The sequence below is a fragment of the Pongo abelii genome, chromosome 14 (assembly GCF_028885655.2).
Source record: "Pongo abelii isolate AG06213 chromosome 14, NHGRI_mPonAbe1-v2.0_pri, whole genome shotgun sequence".
NCBI classification, from domain to species: Eukaryota; Metazoa; Chordata; class Mammalia; order Primates; family Hominidae; genus Pongo; species Pongo abelii.
In genome coordinates this window covers 77,115,612-77,143,438 of record NC_071999.2, presented here as the reverse complement: position 1 = coordinate 77,143,438, position 27,827 = coordinate 77,115,612, and the positions used below count along the sequence as shown (strand labels likewise).

The 27,827-nt window shown below is 32.1% G+C and overlaps 1 protein-coding gene across 4 annotated transcripts in view; it reads left to right on the top strand.

The window, feature by feature from the left end:
* The window catches only part of DACH1 (dachshund family transcription factor 1), a 424,843-nt gene that overhangs the window by 381,880 nt on the left and 15,136 nt on the right, over positions 1-27,827 (top strand). For 2 of the 4 annotated variants that reach the window (XM_009248687.4, XM_054529097.2), the window contains 3 exons: positions 4,308-4,455; positions 7,555-7,698; positions 8,196-8,264. In XM_009248687.4, coding sequence (XP_009246962.4) covers positions 4,308-4,455; positions 7,555-7,698; positions 8,196-8,264 — 361 coding nt within the window. Of the gene's footprint in view, positions 1-4,307; positions 4,456-7,554; positions 7,699-8,195; positions 8,265-19,139; positions 20,709-27,827 lie in introns of those variants that run through there. The other 2 variants (XM_054529096.2, XM_054529098.2) reach the window with 2 other exon arrangements.

Sequence of the window (27,827 nt, the reverse complement as noted above, 5' to 3'; positions counted from 1 at the left end):
TTAAAATAAAGTAATAGTTTCCTTATTTACATTATTAATACATAATTTTAATCATAATTTAATTATAAAATTATTATAATTATAAAATTATTGTAATTATAATAATTTTATTATGTATTCATTTATTTTATTATATTAATATATTATTTATTATAAGGTATTATTTGTTATTTATTATATTAATTTTTATATAAATATAATAATTTTAACTGTAACATTAAATTTAATCATAATTTAATTATTGATACATAATTTAATTATAATACATAATTATATATAATATAATTAATTAGGAGAAGACTTCGCATAAACCCCAACAAAATGGACGTTGAATTCAAAATATGGGGAAGCTAGTATCAAATATATTGGCCCTACATTATATGTTTTTATTTTCAATCTTAATTATATATTATGAGTCTTCTCCTCTTTGTGCCTGTCATACATCGGCGTTGCAGGACAATGATCATAGCATTAAAGAGTATGGTATTATATTTTGTTACAAAAGCTTCTCTGAAAATGTGTCAGTTGGGCCGGGCGCCGTGTCTCACGCCTGTAATCCCAGCACTTTGGGATGCTGAGGTGGGTGGATCGCCTGAGGTCAGGGGTTTGAAATCATGCTGGCCAACATGACAAAATCCCGTCTCTACTAAAAATACAAAAAAATTAGCCGGGCATGGTGGCACATGCCTGTAATCCCAGCTACTTGGGAGGCTGAGGCAGGAGAATCGCTTGAACCTGGGAGGCAAAGGTTGCAGTGAGCCGAGATCGCGCCATTTGCACGCCAGCCTGGGCAACAAGATCGAAACTCCGTCTCAAAAAAATAAATAAATAAATAAACTGTCAGTTGTTACTGTACTATTGATTATTTGTTTGTTTTTTGGTCTACAAATTTCCTGATTCCAAGGGACATTATTCTTTTTCTCCCTGAAAAAAGACCAGGGAAACATTAAAAGAATAATAAAGAAGACTAAGTAGCTGGACAGTTCTGATCTAGGCACACTCAACTCAGTATTTGGGATTTTCAGTCAGTCTCTTGATTCTTCTGCATCTTGGTATTCTTATGTTTAAAAGTATTTGGTTACGATGGTGATTGCTAAAATCCTCTTCAACTAAGGTGTTTTAATTTCATTAAAAGCAACACATTATTAAGAACAAATTTTATCACGAGTTTCAGTGACACTCGAGAAACCTTAGTTATTGTCTGATCCTGAAATAAATTTATGTTAAATACAAACATGGATCAAGTAAGCTTTTCCTCCAGGATCTAGCTAGGTTATTAAGAAATGTTTCTTAGCAGTATTATTTGAAGTCTTCTTATATAGACAGATATTGTACTTTCTAAGCCGTATCAACAGTAGAAACATTGCTAGATACAGTGCCCTTTAACAAAAAAAAACTCAATCTCTAAAAAACAATGAAAATAATTTACAAATTAGATTATTTTAGAAAACAATGACATTTATGTAGTATAACAACCATTGTGCCTCACTAGAAAAAAAATTTGGGGTCAATCAACTATTGTCTCTCACCATTGCTGTGGCATAAACTTAAAATGTATTTAATTAGACTTGTCATTAACCAACTTTAATATCCTAAGAACCATGGTTAAAAAAATCATGCTTTAAACCTTCTATCGTTTTTTGTCATTCACATTTTTGCCACAGCATTTTCTGGATATTGCATGTCCAAGTGAGATGCAGCATTTATTGTGACCATTTGCACGTGATCAACCTGAAAATTTTACACAAGTTACACAAATCTGAAAGTATTATTATCATTGATGGCTACAATGGTGTCCTAAAGATTTGTAGATGTTGTGAACACTACATCCTATTGCTTTTCCGAGCCCCCTGCTGCATTGAAATTTAATCAGTTTTCTGTATTTTTTGAAGCAGAGCTGTCACTGGAGGTAACATACTTTTGCATATGCATCAGTTTGGCTATAGTACAGATTTTTGTTCACACTGGACTCCTACTGATATGCACTGATACAAAGTCTAAAAATTACATTTAATTTTATATAGCTTATAAGTAGTCCCAGAGAGTATTGGATCCTAAAAGCTAATATTTTTCAGACATAATCAGCAGGAACAGGTAATGTATTACCATTAGTCACATTAGCAGCAATTGTAACAAAAGGAAACAGTAAACATAAATGCTCTCAGCAACTTCATTCTTTACAACGAATATTAATATAAAATTACACAAATTAGAGTTGCAGTTTAACATTATTCAACATGTTTATTCATAATGATTGTTTCATATTTAAATAACACCAAAATATTGTGTTTTGTCAGCCAAGGACAATAATAGTTTAATAGTAATTTATTTTAAACAGCTACTGATAATACAACCAATCAACACATTAAGTGGTGCCAACATTGGCATCTTGCTAAATAATCTCTAGACATTGCACACAGAGTATATCTTTCAAAGATAAGTCAACAAGAGCAATCAGAGCAGAAAATTAGAATTTGGTATCTCAGAATTAAAATACAGCTAAAGTTTTAATTGGGGTGATCTAAAAGGGCACTTGATGTAATGATCTCTTTCATTTGTTACTAATTGTTTGTTCCTGATGAAGAAGAAGCCTACACAGGAATATTGTTGAATTGAGTTAAGATGGCAGTTTCCTTAGCAGCTATGTTTTATTGTTAAACAAAAAAGAGTGGGGAGGGGCAACCTGCCACGGAGAAATCTTTCTTCGGCTTGTTTCATATCACAAGAATTATACCAGGAGATTCAGGGTCAGGTATAGCAAATATGGAATAATTTATATGTGGTCAAAAGAGAATAAAATTGGCTTACAGCAATGCTATAAACTATATTGGTAGACTGAAGTAAGACTACCTCTCTATTGCGCTTACAAGTCAAGCTGAAGTAGAAATTCCTAATTCAAACTGCTCATAATGTCTTCTTGCAAGGGAGTCACATCCTAGAGTACATCTATAAATGACATCAACTTTCATCTCATTTTAACTTCAGTTGAAAATTTCAGTCTCTGACACTCACAGACCAAGGCAAAATATCTTCTACTTCAAAAACTCATTTTGTATTGCTGAATTGAAGAGAAGTTTTAGCTCTAATTTTTACTGGTAACTGTTTCAAAGTATCTTAGGAGAGAAAACAGGGAATGCTTTTTGTATGTTTAACATATTTCCATATCTAATTTTCAAGAACCTTAAAATACTGCTAATTTTTAAAAGCATGCAGTATGTCAAAATATATATATATTTATATATCCACCATTAGTTGTATGAATAAACTTTGCTTTCTCCATACGTTCTTTTAAATTATTATGCTGTCTAATCATTTCCTAGAAGTTATCCTGAGTTTATTACAACCATCTTAAATGGCTTTTTAAAAAGTAATGCACTACTAAACCAAATTTTAGATCCCTTAAATATATTATGTATCTCAAGAAAAATGTAGCAGTACTATAATTGCTATTTGTGAAATTTTAAAATCTAGTATATAGTAGGCACTTTCTGGGCCCTGGGGGCATAGTCCTGAATGAGAGAACATGCCCCTACCCCAGAGAGCTTACATTTTAACAGAGAAGACATAACATAAATCAGTAAACAAATAAATATATGTCAATACCACATAATGATACATTCTATGAAGAATTTTAGGGAGGGAGTAATAAGATACATTTGGAGACAGGGTAATAAGAGAGGACCTCTCTTGAATGGTGACTTTGAGCAAAGATGAAATGAAATGAGGGTGGTGAGCCATGCAAAGATCTGGAGGAAAAGCATTCAGGAAGGGAACAGAAAGAGCAAAGTCCGTGGGGGCAGAAACAAATTGTTGCATTGAGGAACCAAAAGGAGACCATTGTGGCTCTGTGCACATGGTAGGGAGTGGGAGAATGAGCTCTGAGGAGAAAGGTGAGCACTGCCAGAATCCTGGAAGGTTGCATAAACCATGTCAGATAATTATTTGTGGAGCAGTTTCAGCCTAACTTCCTTCTCAGTTCTTATTTTTTAGACACGCTTATGTGCTGCCCTTATTTAGCTTTGGATCTAGATATTCTAATTAGAATATCTACTTAGCTTTGGATCTAGATATTCTAATTAGAAGCAATTAAACCTGCATGCCATAAATATTTGTCTTCCGAAAATAGTTTAATTAGACTTAGGAGTTTTATGCTTTAGTTATAGTATTTGTTCTAGTGAGTGCAGAGTGAATGCAAAAGAATTAGATCATTTGATCACTGGGTTCTTCGCTTTTAAAATGCTTTTAAGTAATGAATGAAATTTGCTTTGTATTAAAATATTACCATTCCGAATATCTTCTTTGTACAGGGGCTCTTGAAAGTTGCCATAGATAATGCCAGAGCTCAAGAGAAACAGGTCCAACTGGAAAAAACTGAGCTGAAGATGGATTTTTTAAGGGAAAGAGAACTAAGGGAAACACTTGAGAAGCAGTTGGCTATGGAACAGAAGAATAGAGGTATTTCCACATTTCCAGATAAGTTTAATATTTACAGAAAATATTAAACATATTAATACTATGATGGTGATTTATTTTGAAATTGTAGTATTTTTGTTAATTTAATGATAGCTAAAGTTCAGAGCAGAATTTGAATCCTAGGTTCATTGTATTTCTTAATCTCCAAAGTACATGTTTTCTCTTCTGTTCCTACCTCAGGAAATTGAAATACGTCCATTACATCATTAATTATGTAACTTTTATTGATTGTTGAGTTTAAAAATTCATGTTCTTTAAGATAAGAATAAACTCTAATGATAGCCATGAAGAAAAATTTTATGTTAATTCACAATTGCCCTTTGAAAAACTTGAGTTAAACTCATAAAGCTAAAATAGAAAATACTGATTATTCAAGCGAAGTAGGTTTACTAAGATATTTATCAACTGAAATTGAAAATGGATGAATATCTGAACAAATGACCAAAGTTAAATGTTTGTATAATTTTCTTTCTGAAGGCCTCATTTTCATCCAACAAGGTCAAGTACACAGAGTAGAAACTGATATAAATTCTTATTGGGTAAAATGATGTTATTATTGATCTGTGAATTGCTTCTTTTATCACACTGTACAGTGCATCTATAGATAATTTTGAAGGTCATTTGTATTTGCATGTTTATTTTATGTATGAATTTGAAGATTATTTTGTCTACAATCAACTGCCTCTTTGCTTCAACTATGATTCTTTAAAGTATTCTAGAAGTGAAGTGGGGGCTTCTTTTCACTCATTTAATATATATCCAATATAAATGCTCCACATTATTTTCTTTTATATGTTTGACATGGTCATTTAAAAATCGTTGTTTCTGTTTTGCCTTAAAACTAGCAGGATTTACCAGGTTGTTTTATTAGCTCTTATGAAGCAACACCTAGTGTATTCTTGGAAGTTGGTCAATTTGGGACGCTGTCATCCTAGATGTATAGTACAGTTCTAAATAATGTGGCTTCACATAGATTCAGGTATTTAAATAATCAAAACAAGGTAAACATTGATAACAGCTGTATTCCAAGTGAATAAAGAAGTTGGGTCAAAGAGCTCAATCTATGGAACCATCTTCCATTAGACAGCCATGTTTTTATTTTGTTCTCACTTAATTTTGTTTAGTCCTTTTTTACAGAACTTAAAAGCAGGCCCAGGGATTCCTAAAGTAACCCTTTGGTTACTGGAAAGACCTTCAGAATTTTATTGGTTCAAACCTTTTGGGAGGATTTACATTCTGTTTTCTTTCGTTAACCACTAGAGGGCAAAACATTCACAGATCACACCGTAAAGTTCCCATTTAATTAATTATGAACAGTAAATTCAAGGCAATAACTATCAATACTTATCTATTATGAATGTGCCTATTGAAGCAGTGTATTACCCTGAAGAGAGAGAACATGGCAATCCCATTTGGTTCAATCATGTAAGAGGAAACTGTGAGCGGTCAATGGCAAAGTGCAGGGTATTAAGCCTTTAGAGCCACAAGAGTGTACAATCCAAATAAATATTTCAGAAATTACTGTTTCTTTTCAAAGAGACTCATAAATAATCATTTTTGAAAAGGGAAACAGTAGGCAGGTAAATTTGTTAAGGTGAGGACATGATTTGCACACCATTAAATAAGGGAAATTAACATTTATTTAAAATCAGTTTCAATTACTTTTGTAGAACACCATAGCCAGTGTACATTTTGATACAAAGCAGGTTTTTAAAAATATGTGGTACAGCAACAATATACCTGACATGTAAATGAGCTTCCATCTTAAAAATATTAATAATAATAAAAACAGGTTTATGTGGAAATTAGAAATTAAAACTAAAATACTTACTTGAGCCATTATTATTTCATATTTTGATTAAATATTCTGCTTTAAAAGTGTTGCTGTTCTTTAATCTGTAGTAAGAAATCAAACAGTAAATATGGAATGATCAGGCTTCATGACTAAGAGAAGCATTTTCTCATACTGAATCTGTCACATTGATATCTACAATGTTTATCGACCATCAACAAAGACATTTTAAAGAAAAATGCATATTCCCATATGCTGAGTAGTTGTATACTCAGCATATATGTATGCATATATATGTAGTATGTTACATATGTATTAGTATGTATGCATATATATGTAGTATGTATATATATGTAGTAAAAGTTAAAACAATTATCCTCCAGAAAACATAGTTGATATACATTTTGTAAAGGACATTAGTTATTATTTATCGAGTATGTATCATATACAAATATTTAAATTGTCCAGTTGGAGAAAAATGTTTCATAATCAACTTTTTGTATTATCTATTTTTTAAATATAAAAGGCTCATTATTGTTACCAGTAGCATATTATTATTAGCAATAGGGTTTCATACTGCCTCAGATTTCTGCAGAGTGAAAGTAGAATAATTTTCTTAAAATATATCATAGTACTGTAAATTTGCTGTGAGAAAAATATTCTCAGGAAATCATCATAACTTCATCCAAACAAAAACATTTCTGTTCTATACATTAACAATAATTAAGAGTATTTTTTCTAATGTACAAAAAATATTTATTGCATTTCCTAAAATTTTAAGAAAGAAATTATTAAAAACTGAGTTGGTCTAACATTGCTTTCCAAAGCATTTTTAGGGGAGATGCTCCATTTGCTGCTCAAAATTGATGCCCTATGAGGAAATAGGAAGGAGGCATGCTTATAAGCGTTTACACTATCCAAATGACTCTGCACTATTGTGATTCAAGGACAGAGAACTAAGCCACAAAATTCATTTAATCAAGCTTCCTTTATCAGTGAATACAAACATTTACTAAAATTAGTTTCCTATTAAATTTATCTTTACATATGGCAATTAAAGCCATTCTTGTAATGTAATAGTTCTAGCCTAAAATAAAAATTGGCTTTCTTATTATTTTACTGGGAATTATTTTAAGTAAAGATGGAGATTTTTGGAACTTTCTTTTTATAGGTAGACTCAGTCCAGCAGGAAAACAAAATGAATAATATAAAAAAAAAGACCATTTGTAAGTTAGCAGCATTACAAAAATTTTTTAAAAAAATAGTAATATACATACACTCTTTTTTAGCCATAGTTCAAAAGAGGCTAAAGAAGGAGAAGAAGGCAAAGAGAAAATTGCAGGAAGCACTTGAGTTTGAGACGAAACGGCGTGAACAAGCAGAACAGACGCTAAAACAGGCAGCTTCAACAGATAGTCTCAGGGTCTTAAATGGTAAGAGGGTGTATATTATTGCATGAATAACTGTCATTTTTAATGCTTAAAGGACAGTTTAGGCATGTGTTTGTAGTTTTATATGTTTCTGTGTCTTGTGATTCATTCAGCTATACTTGAAGCTGAAAGCAGGGTGGGAAGAACGTGTTGGAGAAAATGTCTTGTTTTATAGGTGCTTCCACTGTTTTTTACTGAACTCCAGCGTCTGCGACTTGGTGTTGCTTCTCTGCTTAACCAGATCTTTTTCTACTGAAGCACAATAAAATATTAATTTGAGAATTTCCGAACCCCCATCCTCTTTTATGAACAATGTTGCATTGCTTACTGTTCAAATCTTCCGAAAATTCTTATAGTTACAGTTTTTGTTCAACCTTTAAAAGATGACAAAGATTTATGTAATTTTAATTCAGCACCAAAGTAACAGGTTGCTCTTTTTTTTAAAAGGACAATAGGAATCAAATGAAATATGTGTCACTCTTACCTTTCTGTGCTTTTAGACTCTCTGACCCCAGAGATAGAGGCTGACCGCAGTGGCGGCAGAACAGATGCTGAAAGGACAATACAAGGTAGGAATTTGCAGAAGGCTATAAATCTAGATCTTGCTATATGAGTTTTTCCTCAGCTTTAGCCTGCTATTCAAGCATGTAGCCTACCATCTGGGCCACATCAAAACAAGTTCAAACAAGGTCAAGTTCATCTTGCTTGTTTATATGAGTGAATTCATTTTGTGCTGATAGATTTTCTTTAAATTAACAGGTCATCTCTGTTTATACAATGCAATTAAAAGGAATAATTAATTTTAAACAATGTATGATTTAATCTTGGACACAGTAAATGTGCTTTATTGAATGTGTGAAGCCCAGTCTAATGCAGGAAGGGTTTATAAGTTCTGTGCTACATAAATAAAATATGTGGTTAATCAAATAGGTAGTTCTTACAATTTAAAAATGTCTAACTGCTCATTTTTATGACAGTTACTGCAAGGTACCTGCAAAATAGACTAGTTGAATGTTAACAATAAATAACACTGTTTAGTTCCTATGTGGATTCCAAATGTTCTGTATGCCATTATATACACTTTAATAACACAAATCTGCTGAGTAAAATCATATATAGAATACCAAAGGGAGTTGTATTAAATGCTCGGAAGAGCTAAATATATATATTGTCATGATCATACTATTAGAAAAGAATAAAACCAGAAAGTGGCATTTATAGTCAAACATCTATTCTACACGACAAATTCAACCTAACAACATGAATACTAAACAGTAACAAGAGCATTTGTTTTCTATTTAAAATGAAGGTGATTCTTCAAAGGGATGCCTAAAATGATTAACTGCCATAATCCTCCCAATTGCTTTTATTCTGCATTTTAAACTCGATCATTTTTAGGATATTATATGACATTAATTGTGTTACTTAATCAGCTCCAAATACGTCATTCTTGGCTTAGTGTAAAGGAAATATACTTTTGTAAACTATCATATGTGCAAGAAGTAACAATCACAAACTTGAAGAAACATTTTTGAGGAAAGAATGGATTTTTTTGCCTGTATTTATTTTACCTGAGGCCATTCTAATTAATTTGTAAATCCTAAGGTTTGAATCATATGTTATTATGAGACATCTTGGATATACAAAATTAATGCTATTGTAGATAAAGAAAAAGATCTGAATTTTTAGAGTACTATGGATTTCAGCACAATTATATTGTGTATGTGTTTGTATGTATATGGTTATGACAATTAAAAGAATCCTCTTACATCCTATAAAACTTACATACACATGTTAAAAATTACTGTTAATGAAAAACCAGTCCTCTTTATCAGGGACAATAGCACCAATAAGACAAATGCAGATATCAGCACCAATGTGTACATGCAGGGGCTATTCACGCATTAGATAATGTCAAAGTGGTCTCAGAAAGCACATGAGCCCATAGATAAGTGTGACATATAAATCAGCTCGTATACACAGAATCCTCAAGTTGGTCAGAACTCAATCTAGAAAAAATTAGAAACAATATCGTCCTGCATGTAAATGAGAGATTCATTGTTAATATTAAGAAGTGATTAAACATTTTTGTATGGTTGATATAATATGTATGCCACCCATAACAACATGTTGGTTGTTAATAAGGCTATGGTTATTTTTGTTTGAATTTGTCAAATTTACATATGTTCAAACATACATTTTAATATAGGTAAAGTTTTGCTGTATGAGGTTGAAATGTTGACAACTTTCAGTTTCCATTGTTGTGACTGACTTATTCTGAAGAAACATTTTAATCACAAATTGCCTTCCTTTTAGTATCCAGAATCTTACCAGTGGAGGAATACAGTAAACCTACGCACCAACAACTTAATGGTTAGGGAAACAAAACATTTGTACAACAATTATACATAGTAATTTAAAACCATATACACATTTTATGGAATTATTTTTGCCTTTAATTGTAATAGAAAATCCTTGCTCACTTTATTCATTCATTCAGCCTGTCCATTGTTGTACTGGTTAAAATGTACCATTGTTTTTTAATAAAACATGCTAACTATTCATTATATTTATCAGATAATATGACTTTTCCCAAATTGTAATAAGAAAAACACTGTCAATGAATCTGTTTCTAGCTGTTAGTTGTTAAAAGATATTTTACCAGCAGTCAAACTATTTCAAGACTCTTAACAGAGCAAAGAGATCATATTTGCTATTCTAACACCCTACTCAATAAGCTTTATTAGCCCTTTGAAATTTTTTTCTAACCTCAGACAAAATTCATACATTTGGAAGCTAACAAACAGAATAAAATTAACTGTGAACAAAAGCAATCAAAGAAAGAATACTGTATTTAGTTAAATGTTGTCTAAGGACAAGAAAGGGAAAGGCAAAAAAGAAAAAAACCAGAACTCATTACTAATTTGTGAAACGGTCTATGCCATGCATTTTAGGAGCCATGAGCACCTGCTGCTTCACAATTCAAGAATGACACACACACAGCCTCTCACACTCATCACTTTCTCTCTCCAACTCTCCCCAAGCCCAGGTGTTATGACATTCTTTGTATTATTTCTTGCTCCCAATCCAACCATAACTGAAATTATTTTCTATTCCAAAGCAAACTCAACTTATTGGGAAAGACAAAATAAGCCCACAGATTTTTTAAGCTTTTCATGTACTTTTAACATTTCTGGCAATAAATAAATGCCACACTTGGCCCAAGAGTTAGTCACCTAGAAGTTGGGCCCTTAAATACTTACTGCTTGAGTGCTAAGTAATTACCCCTAAATATGCACGTCTGGGTAGACTAAATATTGCCTCATTGGCAGTTTGTATCACCATTTCTATAAAACCACAGAGGTGGACAAGAAGAATCAAGAAAGTAGTTTAGAAAGTATTTCTGAAGAAAGAAGCCCTAAATAATTTACTTGCATTTTCTTAATGAGGTAAATCAGCTCATTGTATGCAGGATAAACTCTTCATTGCTGATTTTCAAATAACTAGGAATTCATGAATTGTAAAAATGCTATAAGTACAGAACAGACATTCAAAAATTTTAAAAAAACTTCTTCCAAGAACTGAAATATATGGCCATTAACTCTCTTATGCCTTATGTCATACAGATTTATATGGCATGATTTGTTTTGGACTTTGAAAAATTTACCCTACTCAAGAATTTCTCTAAGATCTTTTGAATATATAAAGTAGACAGAGTTCATAAAAACAATCATCGAGCAGTTTTTTGGGCTAGTCAGTAAATATCCCTCAAAACCCCTTTGGCCCCTACACACATATATGCACATACACGTACATTTTATGTAGCCAAATCTATAACATGATGGCTTTCTTCAGCTAAGTCGTCATCTTACTTTATTCTTTCTCCTTAGACAACAGCATCTACTTTCATAGTTTCTTTCTTTTTTCTTTTTCTTTTCTTTCTTTCTTTTTTTTTTTTTTTTTTTGAGACAGAGTCTCACAGGCTGGAGTGCAGTGGCACCATCCCGGTTCACCATAACCTCCACCCCCTGGGTTCAAGCGATTCTCCTGCCTCAGCCTCCTGAGTACCTGGGACTACGGGCGTGCACCACCGTGCTCGGTGGTGTTTTTAGTAGAGATGGTGTTTCACTATGTTGGCCAGGCTGGTCTCAAACTCCTGACCTTGTAATCTGCCCAGCTTGGCCTCCCAAAGGGCTGGGATTACAAGCGTGAGCCACCGTGCCTGGCCCCATAGTTTCTTTAACTTACATATTTAGAAAATTTATAGACATTTTTCCAATCCACTCAGACATCTCTTAAGAGCTCCAGATAATAATATCCAACTTTTTATTTGGTCAACTCACAGAGACCTAAAAGTTCAGTGCACAAAACCGTATGTATCCTCTCCCCTCTCCCCAAGCCTGCCTTTCTCCAGTGTTCCTTCCCTATGGCACCCTCATCCATCCAATCCAATATTGTCGTTAATATGTAATGAGGGCAGAGTGGAGCATGACATTTCCGTCCCTCACTCCCTCATCCTCTATGCCCAGTCACAACTCTTTCCCTTCAATCTCTGTGCTCCCATCATACTGGAAGTTTTTGTTGTTTCACTTCTTTCCCCACCTACTGGAGACATTTTTTCTTCTTCCTTGCCTTTACTTAACCACCCCTTAATTCCCAGCTTGGAAATATTACCTCAAGGAGCACTTCCCAGCCCCCTCACTCTCCTGCTGTGGCAACTCCCTGCCCCCTGGGACTAGTTCTGCCTCTTAGAGGTTCTTACTACACCTTCCATTTCTCCATAGGAACATGCTGTACATGCAGTTCCTTGTTCAATGCCTTCTTCTTCTCTCTATGGTAGCTGGGACACAGCATAAACCATGCGTGTTTTGTTCACTGCCATGTTCCTATTGTCTGAGAGAGTGTTTGGCACATAGTGGTGCCTGCTGTGTATTCCCTGAAAGAATGAATCAGCCATCGATGAATTAGGACCTATGTTAGATCTTGTGGATATGAAGATCCTTAATGTTCTGACATTTCTCAGACTTTGGTTGAAGAGACTGATGAGAGGGAAAAATAGATTACCTAAGAAACCCAGAATTAGACCGGGCGAGGTGGCTTACACCTGTAATCCCAGCACTTTGGGAGGCTGAGTAGGGCGGATCACAAGGTCAGGAGTTTGAGACCAGTCTGGCCAACATAGTGAAACCCCATCTCCACTAAAAATATAAGAAATTAGCCGGGCATGGTGGCAAGTATCTGTAATGCCAGCTACTCGGGAGGCTGAGGCAGGAGAATCACTTGAACCTTTGAGGCAGAGCTTGCAGTGAGCCGAGGTCGCACCACTGCACTCCAGCCCGGGCAACAGTGCGAGACTCTGTCTCAAAAAAAAAAAAAAGAAAAAAGAAAAAAAGAAAGAAAGAAACCCAGAATTAATGTTTATATGCAATAGCTGAATTAACAGGATGTGTTTATTCTTCGTTTGCATTTTTAACTTTATTTTCTTCTTTTCACATTTGACCTAAGATTTGGATTCTGTAAATACTTAGATCCAATTTTCCATTTTAAATTGATATTTCACTTGCCACAATAACAAAAAGTTCATTTTCAAACTAGTAGTTTTTTGCTTTCACTTTTTAAGTAAAAACATGTTTTTTTAAACCAAGAAAAATAATTGTTAAAACCAATGGCGATATAGACCATAGTTCCTCTGACATCTTAGAATATCTGCAAGTTGTGCTTGCAAAATCTTGACTTCACTTGAAAGTACAACTCTTTTATTTACATCCAATGACCATAATCAAAACTGTTTGGCTTTTTATTCTTTTTTGACTGATCTTAGATCATAGAAAACCAAATATTCTTCCAATAAAAAGACATAAAAGACTTGCCTTCACATTAAAAATCTTTTTTCTAATGTAAAAATATCTTCTTTCTGTTTGCTAAATATTTGAAGATACATGCTGAATTTTAAAATTATTCATTTTTTCAACAAATATTTATTCAACATTGATGATATGCCAAGCACACTTTTATGTAACTGCTTTAACATTGGGAAAGGACTTTAAGATAAATTAAATCTCCTTATTGTGCAAAAGAGGGGGCTTAGTGTGGTTGGATGACTTGTTAAAAGTCACACTAAGAGTTTATTGGAGCTGGGAATGTAAGTCCAGTTGCTTTCCCCATCTTGTTCTTCCTGGTTGCTTTTAATTAGGATTGTTAAATTATTCCCTTCTTGCTCTTTTACAATATATTATTATTGTTGTTGTTATTTGTTTTGTTAACTTATAGCTCCAAAGAATCATATTTCATGTCATTCTTATGATGGGAATTTACGTCTTTGAGCAAGCTTTTTTTTTTTAAATCAAATATGCTGTCGCTCAATGAATTTCCTAGTAATACATTTTCTTTCATTTAGACAGGTATATTAATAGTAAGTGGAAGTATTTACTCATTAAAATAGTTAGGTGGATTGGGAACTGAAATGTATTGAGCCTTTCCTGTGTATTCTAATTTAAAGGCAAGATCACCTAAGATCAGAATGACTAATTAACTTTCTCACAGTCACACTACTAGTTAATGGGGTTTCTGGGTTTCTGGCATTGAATTGAGATTTGTGACTTGAAAGTCCTTGTTGCTTCCACCAAAACTTTTTACCCAGGCTTACATGTCCCTTTTATAAGATAACCACTCCCAGCCACATCACTCATTTTGGATAGTTAGCTTGTTGCCTCTTAATGACTTAAAAAGTCCAAAACAGTGTACTGCCAACGAATGATATACAATTGAAAAAATGTTTCCTTTCCTGCTTTTTACTTTTTTATCAGCCATTGTGCCTATATTATGTTTATAAACACTTCCAGACACACTGGGGGAAACCTCACTCTAAGCAAAGAAAATAAAGTGACAGTGAAAAAATTAAGACAGTAATCATATTTAGAGAAAAAAAATCTACAACTTAGCATGTAATGAATTTATGATAAATTTACAATGTCAGCGACAGATCCAATTTTGATTTAATATGTGACATTTGGTAAGCCCCTTTATTTCTTTTGATGTATGCATTTGAATAGAAGTTGTTAAATGGTATCCCAAGACTTTCATACTTTAACAGCACTAAATTGTATCTTACTTATACTTACCACTTTTAAGATCTTTATGAAAGTATTGTTCAAGTTTGATTGTCATATAATTGTTAATGCAGATTTCAATTTCTAATATGACTTTTAAGATCACTGTGGGAGTGGGGGTTCCTTAGGCACTTCTATGGAAGCTAATAGTTAAGAAATGCTAGAAATCAGGTCTAGACTGAAATCTCTGCCCCATTGTTTCCCCCACCCCTTTAGCAATAGCTTAACCTCAAAAAGTCATTGTGAAGATTAAATAAAATAATCCATGTAAAGCACTTAGCACATGCTGGGCAATAGTTTGTATAAGGTTAAATTTTAGATGTTAATATTAAATTTTGTTATTACAACATACTTACTACAGGTCCTGGCAATTGGTAAACACTGAAGCTATTATTACTTTTGATATGTAATTTACTTTTCCGTTTTCAGGAAATCGACCTGTGTTTATAATACAACGTTGAATTATTCCCATAGTAAAATGTTTGTGGAAATGTCCAAGAACTTTTTAAAGTTACCTAACCACGTTTTCCATATTTAAAAGTATCTTTATTTAGGTTAAAAAGGGGGATGTGGGGGAGAAGGAGAGGTTTCTTAGAAACACAACAAACAAACAAATCAGGACTAAAACTGTTTTCGGGGCTGCCTGAACTGCATATTGACTATTGATTAGTCATTTAGAAATAAGTAATCACCATGGGTATTACCTTAAACCATTTTTCTCGATCTTAAAATATAAATATTAGAATTATGTTACTATGAACAAAACAAAACAATAAATTTGCTTCTAGTCCCTTGGCACTGGTTTCTGATGTTTGGCAGCATTTCTATATAGCTAATCAATTTAAGATGTCACTGATTAAATTGAACAAAAGGTGATATTGATTGTAGGCAGTAAGCAAGAAACAGACTATTGTTCTATAGTTATTATAGGTTATTGTTAACTACTCATTTAACTAGACAATCAGTTATTAATATTAAACAGAAAGTTTTAGAGATACCCATAAATTTTAACATTTTTTTAAATTTTAGAATAATCTTTTTATTTCAGCATAAATATTTTATTCTTTTAAAAATATATTTTAGAAAGTAATATTGTTTTTTAATGTAAGTGGATATGCTTGAACTCCAAATGCTGAAGGCCTCTTGTGGGTTTTTGTGTGAAATTACTTCTTATGTAAATTAAACTATATGTGATACAGACATAGTAGGCATTGTTAAGTATGAAGCTGCTCAAAATAGTAATAGAATGTAACTCATTATAATTATTTACTATGTAAAAATATTTCACTATATTATTTTCATAGAGCTAGTTTTCTAAACTGGTTCTTATGAAAAAGAAAGCATTGTTATTATATGTATGTGTTGGGACATTTCATGAAGTTTTGTGATGTTATTTCAATCAGGCAGAGAAAATTTAGGCATAATGATTGAGCTTAGTTTGTAATATATTTGTCGTCTTTTTTTTTTTTTTTTTTTTTTTTTGAGACAGGGTGCTGCTCTGTCACCCAGGCTGGAGTGCAGTGGTACAATCACAGCTCACTGCATCCTCAACTTTCCAGGCTCCAGCAATCTTCCCACCTCAGCATCCTGAGTATTTGGGACCACAGGCGTTGTGTGTCAGAACGCCCAGCTAATTTTTATATTTTTTGTAGACACAGGGTTTTGCCATGTTGCTCAGGCTGATCTCAAACTCCTGAGCTCAAGGGATCCAGTTGCCTTGGCCTCCCAAAGTGATATGATTACCGGCGTGAGCCGCCGCACCCGGCCTGGCATCATTTTTTTCTAGTAGAAATAATGTAATAGGGAGTTGGCACTATGAGAGTTTGGGAGATAAATTACTTTAATCTGGGAATATCAAGGATGATGGATTGAAAGTGGAAGTTTAGAGAGGAGTAGACATTGTGCAACTAAATTGCCATTAAGTATTGAAACAGAGCGTTATTAACAGAAAATATAAATGTCTTGTTAGCATAAATAAAGTTGAAAAAATAAATTAAGTTGGCTTGCTTATAAACATGTTTGTGGTTGGCCTTAAATAGTGTCTGGAAGACCAATAGTCAAAAATAGTGATATATGGAAACTGGGAAAGATATTAGCAGGGGACCCTAAAGATCAATGCTAGATCCATTTTGATTTAACATCATAATTAGTAGCATGGAAGAGTGGTTAAACAGTGCATCGGTGAAATTCGCAGGTGATCCTATTTAAAAGTTGTGACACATCTCTGCGGTCAGTATAAACATGCAAAATAAACTTGAGGAATTTAGAAATTTGAGGAAGAATGAAATAAGATTACCTTTGTAAGAAAGAAAATTTAATTTTAACATTTGTTTTTAAAGAATACTAAAAAGCTCAACAAATATCAATGATAGTATATGTCCACTTACATCTTTTTATGGTACTATAGTAACAACAATTAGCTGCGGGGCTGAGGGGAGTATCAGACAAGAGGTAGAAAAATCAGCTGCATTTAAATTTCATATATATATTTGTACTGATGATACTTTTTACTACTATGAATTCCAAATAACTAGGAAGTTGCTTTTTCATTATAGTCAATACGTTAATTTTTAAGAATTTTTATACAGTATAGTATTATCTTCAGATTGATGAAAAATATATTTATAAGTTTTTGCTTTGAGATTTTTAACCTTTATTATCAAGTGAAAAAAATGATGGTTCAATTGGAGCAAGTTATCCAATTGTTCATCAAACATCATCACAACAAAAAATGTATATAATGACTACAAAAGCTGAAGAAGGTTATCATTTAGTAATATAGATAACAACTAACTCTAATAGTTCATATTCACAAAGCCTGCTTCCTCTTTTTGTATTCATCCCCCACGGTAAGGATATCCTAGCCATCTTAGAGAAACTTTAAGAAACACAGCGGCTTCTTTAAGATAGAGCATAAATATAATTAATTTTTTTCTGAGAAATGTTATACTTCAAGAGTCATAAAAGTGATCTGAAAATATTTAAGTAACAGAAAAAGAACCCCCATTTTAAGTCTGTTTGTTACAATACAGATTTGTATGAGCAAAATAAAAAATTGGTATACCAATGCATGGTTATGGAAAATGTGTTATTAATTTTGATAGCATGTATATATTTAGACATTCTAGGCATATAAACTCTTTGATATAAATTCTTCTTTAGAAAAAAACATAATCATTTAAACTATAAATATAAAAACGCTTATAGTGCATTATTCCACCTCCCATGGTTAGGGACAGAATGCAGACATGCCACAATAATGTTTTTTTATTTCTACTGTTCGAACCATATTAATGAGAACATCATTTTGGAGAACTAATTATTTCTATTTGTCTTGTGTCACACTTTCTAATTCCCCTATATTAGCACAGCCAAAGCAAATTAATTGCTTTTCCAGTAGTTGAACCTTGTCCAAGAATGAGCTCACATTCCCTTCCAGTTTCCCTGTTTCTGGGAGTGCATTCTGTCAGAAATTTCTCTTGATACTAAACATAGTCTTGAGAATATCTTTACAGATTTCTGTGTGCTCACTTGATGAAATTTATAAGTTTAAGTGACCCGCCAAGAAAGATAAAGTTCTTAGCTGCAAGATTATACATCAAAACAGTTAAAGTGAAATTAAAATTAAATGAATGAATTTCACTGAAGCAAAAAAAGCAGTAATTAATGGCTCCCTTAATTGTCTTCATAAAATATTTGCATGGGTCTAATTTGCATAATTTGCATGTATTAATTAATCTTTCAAAGGAATTTTGTGCTGAGAGAAGCCAAAAAATCTCTTTGTTTTATTTAAGATCTAATGAAATATTTATCTTCTTTAATGAACTCTCATCTTCATTAAAATAAAAATTGCACAAGTTTGTATGTTTTAAATGTTTTTATAATTGAAGTATTCAAAAAATCTCTTTAGTCTTACAACAGCTGAAAAACAAACATATTATTTTGCATTCAGTATCATTTTAACAACAGCAACACTTTAAAATAAAGTTCAATTTCTCTTTCTCAAAGATGGCAAATCATATGGCAAATGCATACAGCGATTTAGTTTTAAAAATAAGATTTATAAAGACCAGCTCATTTTTTTTTAATGACAGTGTTATTTTTATGGCTGAAATACTGGGCAATTAGAGAGTATGGGTATTTTTCTCATCCATATGAGAAAAATCAGAATGTTTAATTGTTTGGGAAATGGTTCATTGGTTGAAAATATTTTAGCTGGTTAAAAGAAATTAGTCTGTAAAAATCTATTTGTTATTATTAACAACTGCTAGATTGACAGTGTTTCCTGGCAGAAACTACACAGTTCTAACTTTATTCTAAATCTGTCTGCTAAAGAATTGCAGCAGGAGTTTCTCCTCTCACAAACTAAGAGATCATAATGAAAACCAAGAGATGTGCCTCGGAAGGGATGAAATCCAAAATCTCATCAAGTGCCAAATAGTATACATTCAAGGGAACTGAGGAGGAATGGAAGGAGAGAGCCTGGAAGTTAAAAAGACGTAAGGGAAAGGATATTGGTGATCTCTTAATGGGATTGTTTTTGACACAGCAGTGTTTCAGGATATTACCAAAAAAGAACGTCATCTAATACTTCCAAAGCAATTTAAGGTTTACACAACTTTTTTTACAGGCATTATTTTTATTGATCTTCACAGTAAACCCATTTTATATTTGAGGAAACTGAGTCACTTGGACTCAAACTGTGAACCCAGAATCTTTGAGTTCCTTTGTATCCATACACCCTTGCTTCCTACATGACAGCAATCTTTTCATGTCATGAGAATTTATGAAGTGGCTATGAGTGACTAAATGTTAAAGTAGATAATGAGGGTGGCATAAATTTATGAGGATTAAGATTCAAAATGCAAATATATAGTCTTTCTATGTAAAGTTTAGTAATGTGATAAAATCATTTAAATTGACTTTGAGTTTCCTGTAGGATTCATCTTTAGTAAAAAGGCATTTTCATTAGCTTGCATTTTTCTCAAGACGTTTTCTCTAAAATAAAACAAAGTTTAGTTTTCTCTAAAATAAATTCACTAGTTTACAGGGATAATTAATAAATCAGTTACACAATAAATGCCAATACAGATTTTATTTTACTAATATCGATAATGTATTTAAATAACTGGTTTTAAAAGATTAAAATTAACATTAATACAGTTTAGTGCTAAGAGAGCAGTGCTGAACTGAGAGTAATAGTCTAGTGTCAATACTATCATTCATTAATGTTGTGACCTTGGTAACTCACTTTAACTGCTAAGTCCTGTTCTAACACTGATATTTTTATTCTGTCAAAATGGCAAAGACATCTACTTTGTTCACCGAGTATAGACACACAAACACATGCACACACACACATATGTATTCATGGTTTATGTGTGTGTGTGTGTGTGTGTGTATAGATAGATAGATTCTAGATCTAGAATTTCTAGGTTCAAATTCCCATGCTGCTGTTAACTATATAATACTAAGTGTGTAAATTACAGTGTTTGATGTTTTGGGTTCTTAATCTGTAAAACAAAGATGATAATAACATTTTATTCCTGGAATTGTTATGAAGATTAAACGAATTAATACACGTAAAGAAGTTAGAACAGTGACTAGTAGAGGCCAAGTGTTGAAAAGACTTTGCTATTTTTACAATTATGCACAAATTTAATGTAATAGTAGTTGAAATTGTATTTATTTTTGGTAAAAATTAAACATATCTTGCATTCTCCTAGGTCAATGATTTTTTTTTCTGTATGTGATACATAGCTATTCTTTGAGGCATGATTGAGCTGGAAAATGAAATAAATATTCACCAGATTTTCCAGAGCATTTAAAAAATTCATGACACGGTGTGAATTTCAATGGTTACATCAATTAAAACAATATAGCACAAAGTTTTATTTGCAGCTACATATTACATATAATTATTTATCTCTTTCAGAAAAAAAATCAACTAGTTATTGTTGGCTTAAATTTAAGATGGAAGTGTTAGAATGTCTTAATTTTTCTATTATATTTGGCAAATTTCTCCTAATATGATTTGTATTTTCATATAGTGTGGAGTAACTGCAGACTCTTCTAATTCATATATAATCACACTCGAGAGATAGTAAATCTCCAAACATAGTTCCACTTAAGCTTACTAATTACACCTATAAAACGATGAATGATGGCTACAAATTATTGGATCTGACTCTCATTCTTTATTTATTTCTCCCTGGGAGAAAGAGTGCTGGATGGGGAGATTTCAGACCATAAATTATTTCCATACATATTCAGGTGTGCTATGTTTAACTTTGATTTCATACACTGGTTTTACATTTACATTTAGTTCATAAGGCTTATGAAGTCATCTTAACAGAATTAAGAACTAATTATTTGATTTCTATGGTAAAACAATATTATATTAATAATTTTGATGTCTTTATTTTCTTAGTGGTTTATACTGGCTAATATAGTTTTAGGCCTCTCTTGTTCCAAAGTATCATTGTCTTTTGACTGTCCTTACCAAATTTCTCCAGAGAAGTTATATACAATTTCACAACCTGAGCCTTATTCATAGTTAAAGGATAGTGATTTGGAAAGAAATTTCACTAATGAGAAAGGATTTGATGTAAGATAGCAAGAATGGAAAGCACTTTCCTCTTCTAAACCCAATAGATAGTAATGAGTGCCAGCCAACCCCAGTGAGACCATAAGCCCAGTAGTACCATATTTGTTCTCTAAAGGAACTCCAAATACATATTTATATGCAAAGTTGCAGATTCTTAAAAGCACTGTAGAAGCCTGAATAAGATGTGGGCTTATTTATGTTCTCTGATAATAGTAAGAGAGATTTTTTAAAACCTCTGAATAAAAAACAATTGTAACACAGCATAAACAAATTTGAAAATAGCAGTTCAGTCATAAATAAAGGAAAAAGCTCCCAAAGCTCTTTTGAATGAATGCAATGACTTCTCCTAACTGCTTTGAATTCAGACTTACTTTTGAGATAATATTTTGAGGGCCATCTTCCTATATCTTCTTTTACATTTATGCCATTCGGATTAACCTCATTGTGTTAGGCACTTAAGTGGTATAAATATTGCAAAGGGTAAAAATGCCCAATATTTTTATTATGTAGATTCTAATTATTCTTCTTAAACGATCTGAAGGAAGAACATTTAAAGAAATTGCAGAAGATGCCTTAATTTAAAGGGTTGATTAATTATATAATATAATAGCTAATAGGCTTGTATTTCCCTAAGAGTTCAGGACCTAGCCTGGTTAATGTGTCAAGGTCTCAATTACAGAAAATAGTGAAGTAAATGTAATAGATAAGAGAAAAATGTGTTAATGGAATAAAGTCACATGTTTACTGTTTATCCTTTGGAATACATTTCTTGTACTTCTTCATATCTTTGCTGGAGGAGACCCCATTGAGGTTTACAACATATTTGCACTTACTTTCCAAGGGTTACCAGCAGTGGAGTCAAATGGGACTGGAATAAGCTTTTTCTCCACATTGTTTCATTATTCATAGGTATTTTATTGTAGTCTTGTAATGAGATTTTAAAATACAGGCCAAATTCAACCAGTGACTTATTGCTCCTTTTTACACCCACTGATATAACAGATGAAGGCAAGTAGCCCTAATGCTTTCACTGGTTTGATTTCAAACTAGACAGAATCCTCTTCACTGGCTCCCAACAAGACAACCTTGTCAAGCCCAAATCAAGGGCACAGGATGGTGCATCAACACCACCCAATCATCCATCCAGAAAACGTGTAAATACACTGAAGAATATGAGCTGTCGTGTTAAACAATAGAACAAATCTCATTTTGATCAAGAGCTGGGAATAGTATTTAGCTTAGTTTCTACATTTCCTCATCTCGTAATTTCACATTCACCACAAGAGTCTCAACTGACTAATTCCAAAAATACTGATAATATTTATCTACAGAGTGAAAATGTTATGAAATTAATGCTTGAGTGGTTATAAATCAACACAGAAAAAGATGTGGTGAATTTTCTAGAATGTTTTATACTTAAGTTTTTTCAGTATAACTAGATTTTTGTTTTCTGTTTCTGGTAAGCCATATAATAACTGATTTTCTAAACTAATGTGTAAATATTTAGTTTGGTAGGTAATTGCCTACTTGGATCTGAAATGCAGTTCTTGGTTGCCTTGGTTTGAACAGTGTTTTTATGTATGATTCTTTTCTTTGTGAGAAAATTAGAACATAGACATTTATTTAAGCCCAACAATGCACATAGAAGGGCTGTGAATTCTCATAGCCTAGTGGTTCCTTTGCATGTTATTTTATAAAACACAAAAAATGCAAAAACCTTTCCAATGATTTTCCTAATGGTAAAAATGCACAGTCAACAAAAAGGTGAAATTTTATGGTGCATTACAAATCTGCAGACTTTTATATTTTAACACTTTCAGTGCTTCAACATGAAAAAATATATGTATAATTTTAGCAATATTAGGTGACTAATGATACTTTAGATTTATGAGAGACTTGAAAATAATAAATCTTGTTTTTCAGTATTGGCAGGATTTATGATTTCTGAATAAAATGAGTTAGCAATGTGAAAAATAGAAATATAAAACACTAGATTCTTTCTTCTTTGGGCTTAATTTCAGTTTTAATTTCTTCTCTACTTAGCTTTTCTCATCTCCCTTTGTATACCACTATCTGAAGGTCTATACTTTCATATGGTTTAGCTAATAAATACAAAATATAAAGATATCCCACAAAAAAAGTTCTGGATGTTTCAAAATCATGAATTTAAGTTATAATGAAACCTCAGAATTGCTCTTCTCATCTCTTTCACTCAAATAATTTTCATCCATTTTCTCTCTTCCTGAAACACTACAACTGTTAAAAATCTTCACCACAGTATAGAATGGAAAAAATATGGATGAACACATTCTTTCAGTATGGCTTCCAGACTGCTATCAATATACTACTCTGAGAATAACTTTATGAACAGTTTAAGAGGACGAAATTTTAAAATAGCTCTTTGTTTTTAATACATATCCTCTTGAATTTTCAAAGTCCGTGTTTAGTATTTTAAAGATACCAAGATCCTGCATTAAAGTACTGCATTAAAAGTTAAGCAAATTTGACTTATTGAACTAGCATTTCCTAAAAGTATCTGACATAAAACCTTTTAGTGAATTAAAAGTAATAATATTTCATGGAACGAACTTTGGCCAACTGTTGTCCGTAACTCTTGTTGAATCTATCTGTAGCAGCCAATTCACTTTAACAAATGCTTATACACTTAAGTGCAGGGCCAAAAAAAACAAAAACAAAAACAAAACAAAAGACATATCCTTTCTAATTCACTTATAATCTAGTGGGATATATAGAAACAAATAATTCTAATAAAATACATTTAATTAATTCTTTTTAATATAGCTGTAGATATCAAGATGTTGTTCAGTGTGGTAGGAATTTTAGGTCAGGTTTTATTTATATAAAGGTATGAAATACTTATGCATTAGATTTTATTATATGAAACAGAAACAATTTTAATGAATCAAAATATAACTATATCATGTATATGTGTGTCTAAATATTTAAAAGCCAATATACTCTATACAATATTTAGGTAGTCATAGTTTCAAATTTTTCTAGTAGAACTCATTTTTAGCTTTGTTGGTTATAAGATCTCACACAATATTGGAAGCATGCATCTAAGCCTAAAATTGATTTAATAGGTAAAATCTAAAACTTTAGAAATTTTGATATTTTTTTCCCTAAGAGATGTGAAAGGTCTAGAATTCTCATTTAATAACATACCCACTTTAACCCAGTACTTCTGAAATGTATATAAATTGCTTTCAGAGTACAGGCAACTGTCAGAGTACATTCCAACTGGCTGATTGATGAAGATTTATTTAAGTCAAGATATGTGAGTCTAGAACTTTTGAGAAGCCATATTATTAACATATTTTGCAAAATTTTTACAAACAGGAAATAAATAAATATGATTGTTTCTCAGTATGGAATTGGACAGATTCACAAATAATCTTTATTAAAGTTAAAATCTGGCCTCTCCTGTTTTTTTTAAAATTCTGAAATCACTATAGTAAATTCTAAATAATATACACATTACATAAAAGGTATTCATATAGGTGAGAATAAAGAAATAAAAAATGTAATTCATTCAGGAAAGAGGTAATGAGGGTTCATCTTTTGGTATTCATAAGGAATAGCGTAAGAAATATAAGGGGTAAGTCAAATTGTAGTACTAAGAAAATGCAAAAGCCAAATGGCTGTGTTTGAAGTTAATAATCTGGGAAAGAGATCCAGGCTAATGTAGATGATGATGAGTTTGGCTTACTAATATGGGGTGTGATGTGACAATGTGCCATTTAGATAGAGTTGTAGAGTGAGAACCTCAGGAGATATGAAGCAGGCATTGAAATGTGAAGTCCAGATGAGAGACACAACTTTGGACATAATTGAAGCTGACAAAAATCTCTTATATTGAAAATATAGAATCTCTTTGCATAATCTTGATTTTATTACTCTGAGAAGTGAGTCAAGCCACTCCCCACTTCATCCTTCCACAAAGAAAAGACAGTAATAAGAGCAATGAAGGCAACATTTAGAAGCAAAGTATGTTCAAATAGCTAAGAGTTAAAACATTTTGTAACATGTTACATTATCCTTGTATGAAATGAATGACCTAATAATTTTTAGAAATGGATAAAACATAATGCAGCTTTTTTTTTCATGGGAGTTAGAAAGGATGGATTTGAATTTTGTCCAGGAAAGTGAGTGTAATAAAACTGGGACCAAGAAATTTACAGTGTTAGATTATGTACATGAAATTAGAATAGTGAATGATAAAAATACGTAGCGTTATGTTAGATAATTCATGTTTTGACTTAGTTATTTTCATCTTTGTTGATGCTGCAGATTTTATCTATGACAAACTGTCAATTCAACTCTTGCATTAAGAGACATGTATTTTTCATGATATTGTTTCATATGGCAATATGTTGGATACCAGTCCTTTCAAGTAATCAAACTTACATTGAATAGAGTCATAAACAAAAAAGCAACAATAATTTACTCTCATTGTAAGCTTTTCCCTCTGATGCATAGATATTTTTTGCAGTCATTTGAACAGTATAATGCATTCTTATTTTGACGAAGGGAAAGTAAAAATTATTCTTTAGTCTTGGTAAATAAAGAAAAACGTGCTCATGTAATAGTGTCCCGAATTATCACAAGAAAGTGTAGGTTATACCAAAATAATACTATTCTCACACTATATTTTAAGCTTTAGGAACATCATGATCTCTTATATAAAATGCATTTGGTAATAGAGTCATCAAGTGTGTGTTTAGGGCTGCAACGTTTAGAATTTTTATCTGAGCACTGAACTTGTAAAGAAATAGAGCTGTTACAGTTGGCTCTACAGTTTTGAACTCTTTATACAGGCACCACGATGCTACCAAAACCTGATGGGGAAATAGCTAATGTTTATTATCCAAGACATAGAAGTTAATATTCTTAGAGCCATGCAAGTAGGTTTTCCTGAGAAGAAATGAAATTGAAGTCTGTCCAGTTGAAATCAATGTAGAGGACCATGGATTTTAAGATAAAATCAGCATTTTGGGTTGAATAGTTTGCTATCGTCCAAGTGCAACTGTGAATTAGCCCTAAAAGAGTAGTATAGAGTCCCTATGGTGGGAAAATAAAGATTTTTATTATAAAGTGGTTTAGAACTAAGCCTAGATGAATTCCTTAAATTCATAATGCTTCTCAAAATCTAACCTTAATTCAGGTTATAATGATCTACATGGTGACATAAGTTAATTTGATTCATGTCACAATCACTAGTGATGGGAAAATAAGGCAATACTGACAGTAACCACAGCCACAAGCTATTAATTTTAATGGAAATAGTGGCCTATGTTACCATGACCCAGGGCAGAATTTCACAATGGGCATGAAATATACATATATCAGCATTTATCTTCTCTCTAAATATATGCACATTTATTATAATATACTTTACATGTTTAGTTGTAGAGTTTTTGTGTTTATTTTTTGAAATTAAAGAAGTTTGGCAATCTTGTGAAATTTAATATATGTTGAGAACAAACCGGAACTTTCAAAAGATGTAAAGTATAAGTCCATAGTGCTCAGATGTTTCCTGAAATTCTTTGTTTCTAGAGATAGAGACAATTTGTAAACTGCAAAATTATCTATTAGCATTACAGTTTTTTGTAATAGGGCATTTTGCCTTTTTTTGTTGTTACTGCTTTCCATTTTAGAAAGCACTTAGTGTCTTACATTTGTTATTGTTTGTGATCAGTTTGTTGATCTTTTCCTGAGCAATTTGCAAAGGATGAGGTCTGTTTCCTTAGAAAATATGCAGTATGATAAACAATAGTTTTAAAAATGGTAAGATACCAGATTTAACCAAAATAGATCTCAGCCAATTACAATCACTGAATCAAAAGTTCTCAGGAACATTAAATATGTTGCCTTGTTTCATTCAATCTGGTATCTTTTTAGATGCTTTTAAGGGACAGATCTAGAATGTGGTTTTCCTCTTTTGCTTTTTGTCAGTTCATTAAACTGTAACAACTTCAGCAGTAGGGAGCTATACAATTGCCTGGATAAGTTCTGTCGCAGTCCATCTAGTTACCTGATATGGTCATTATTATTCTGAGATTTTTTGATCTGAGAATTAAACTATTTCGAGTTATTGTTTTTATTCCTGAGAAGGCCACCAGATATCATGAAATAATATTGCTCTTTAAGGAAAATCTGTTTTTATTCCCAGTACAATCAAAGCACCCTAGGGTAATACAAGCAAATTATTTCCACCTACTAAAGAAGATATATATATGTACACATATAGGTAGATATGGATATATCTATCTATATTTATCTATCTATATGGACTCCATATATAGAGATAGATAGATATATGATATATGTGTGTGTTTGTGTGTTTATGACAAAACAAGTCTTTTAAAAGTGTGAAAATAAATAGTTTGTGATTT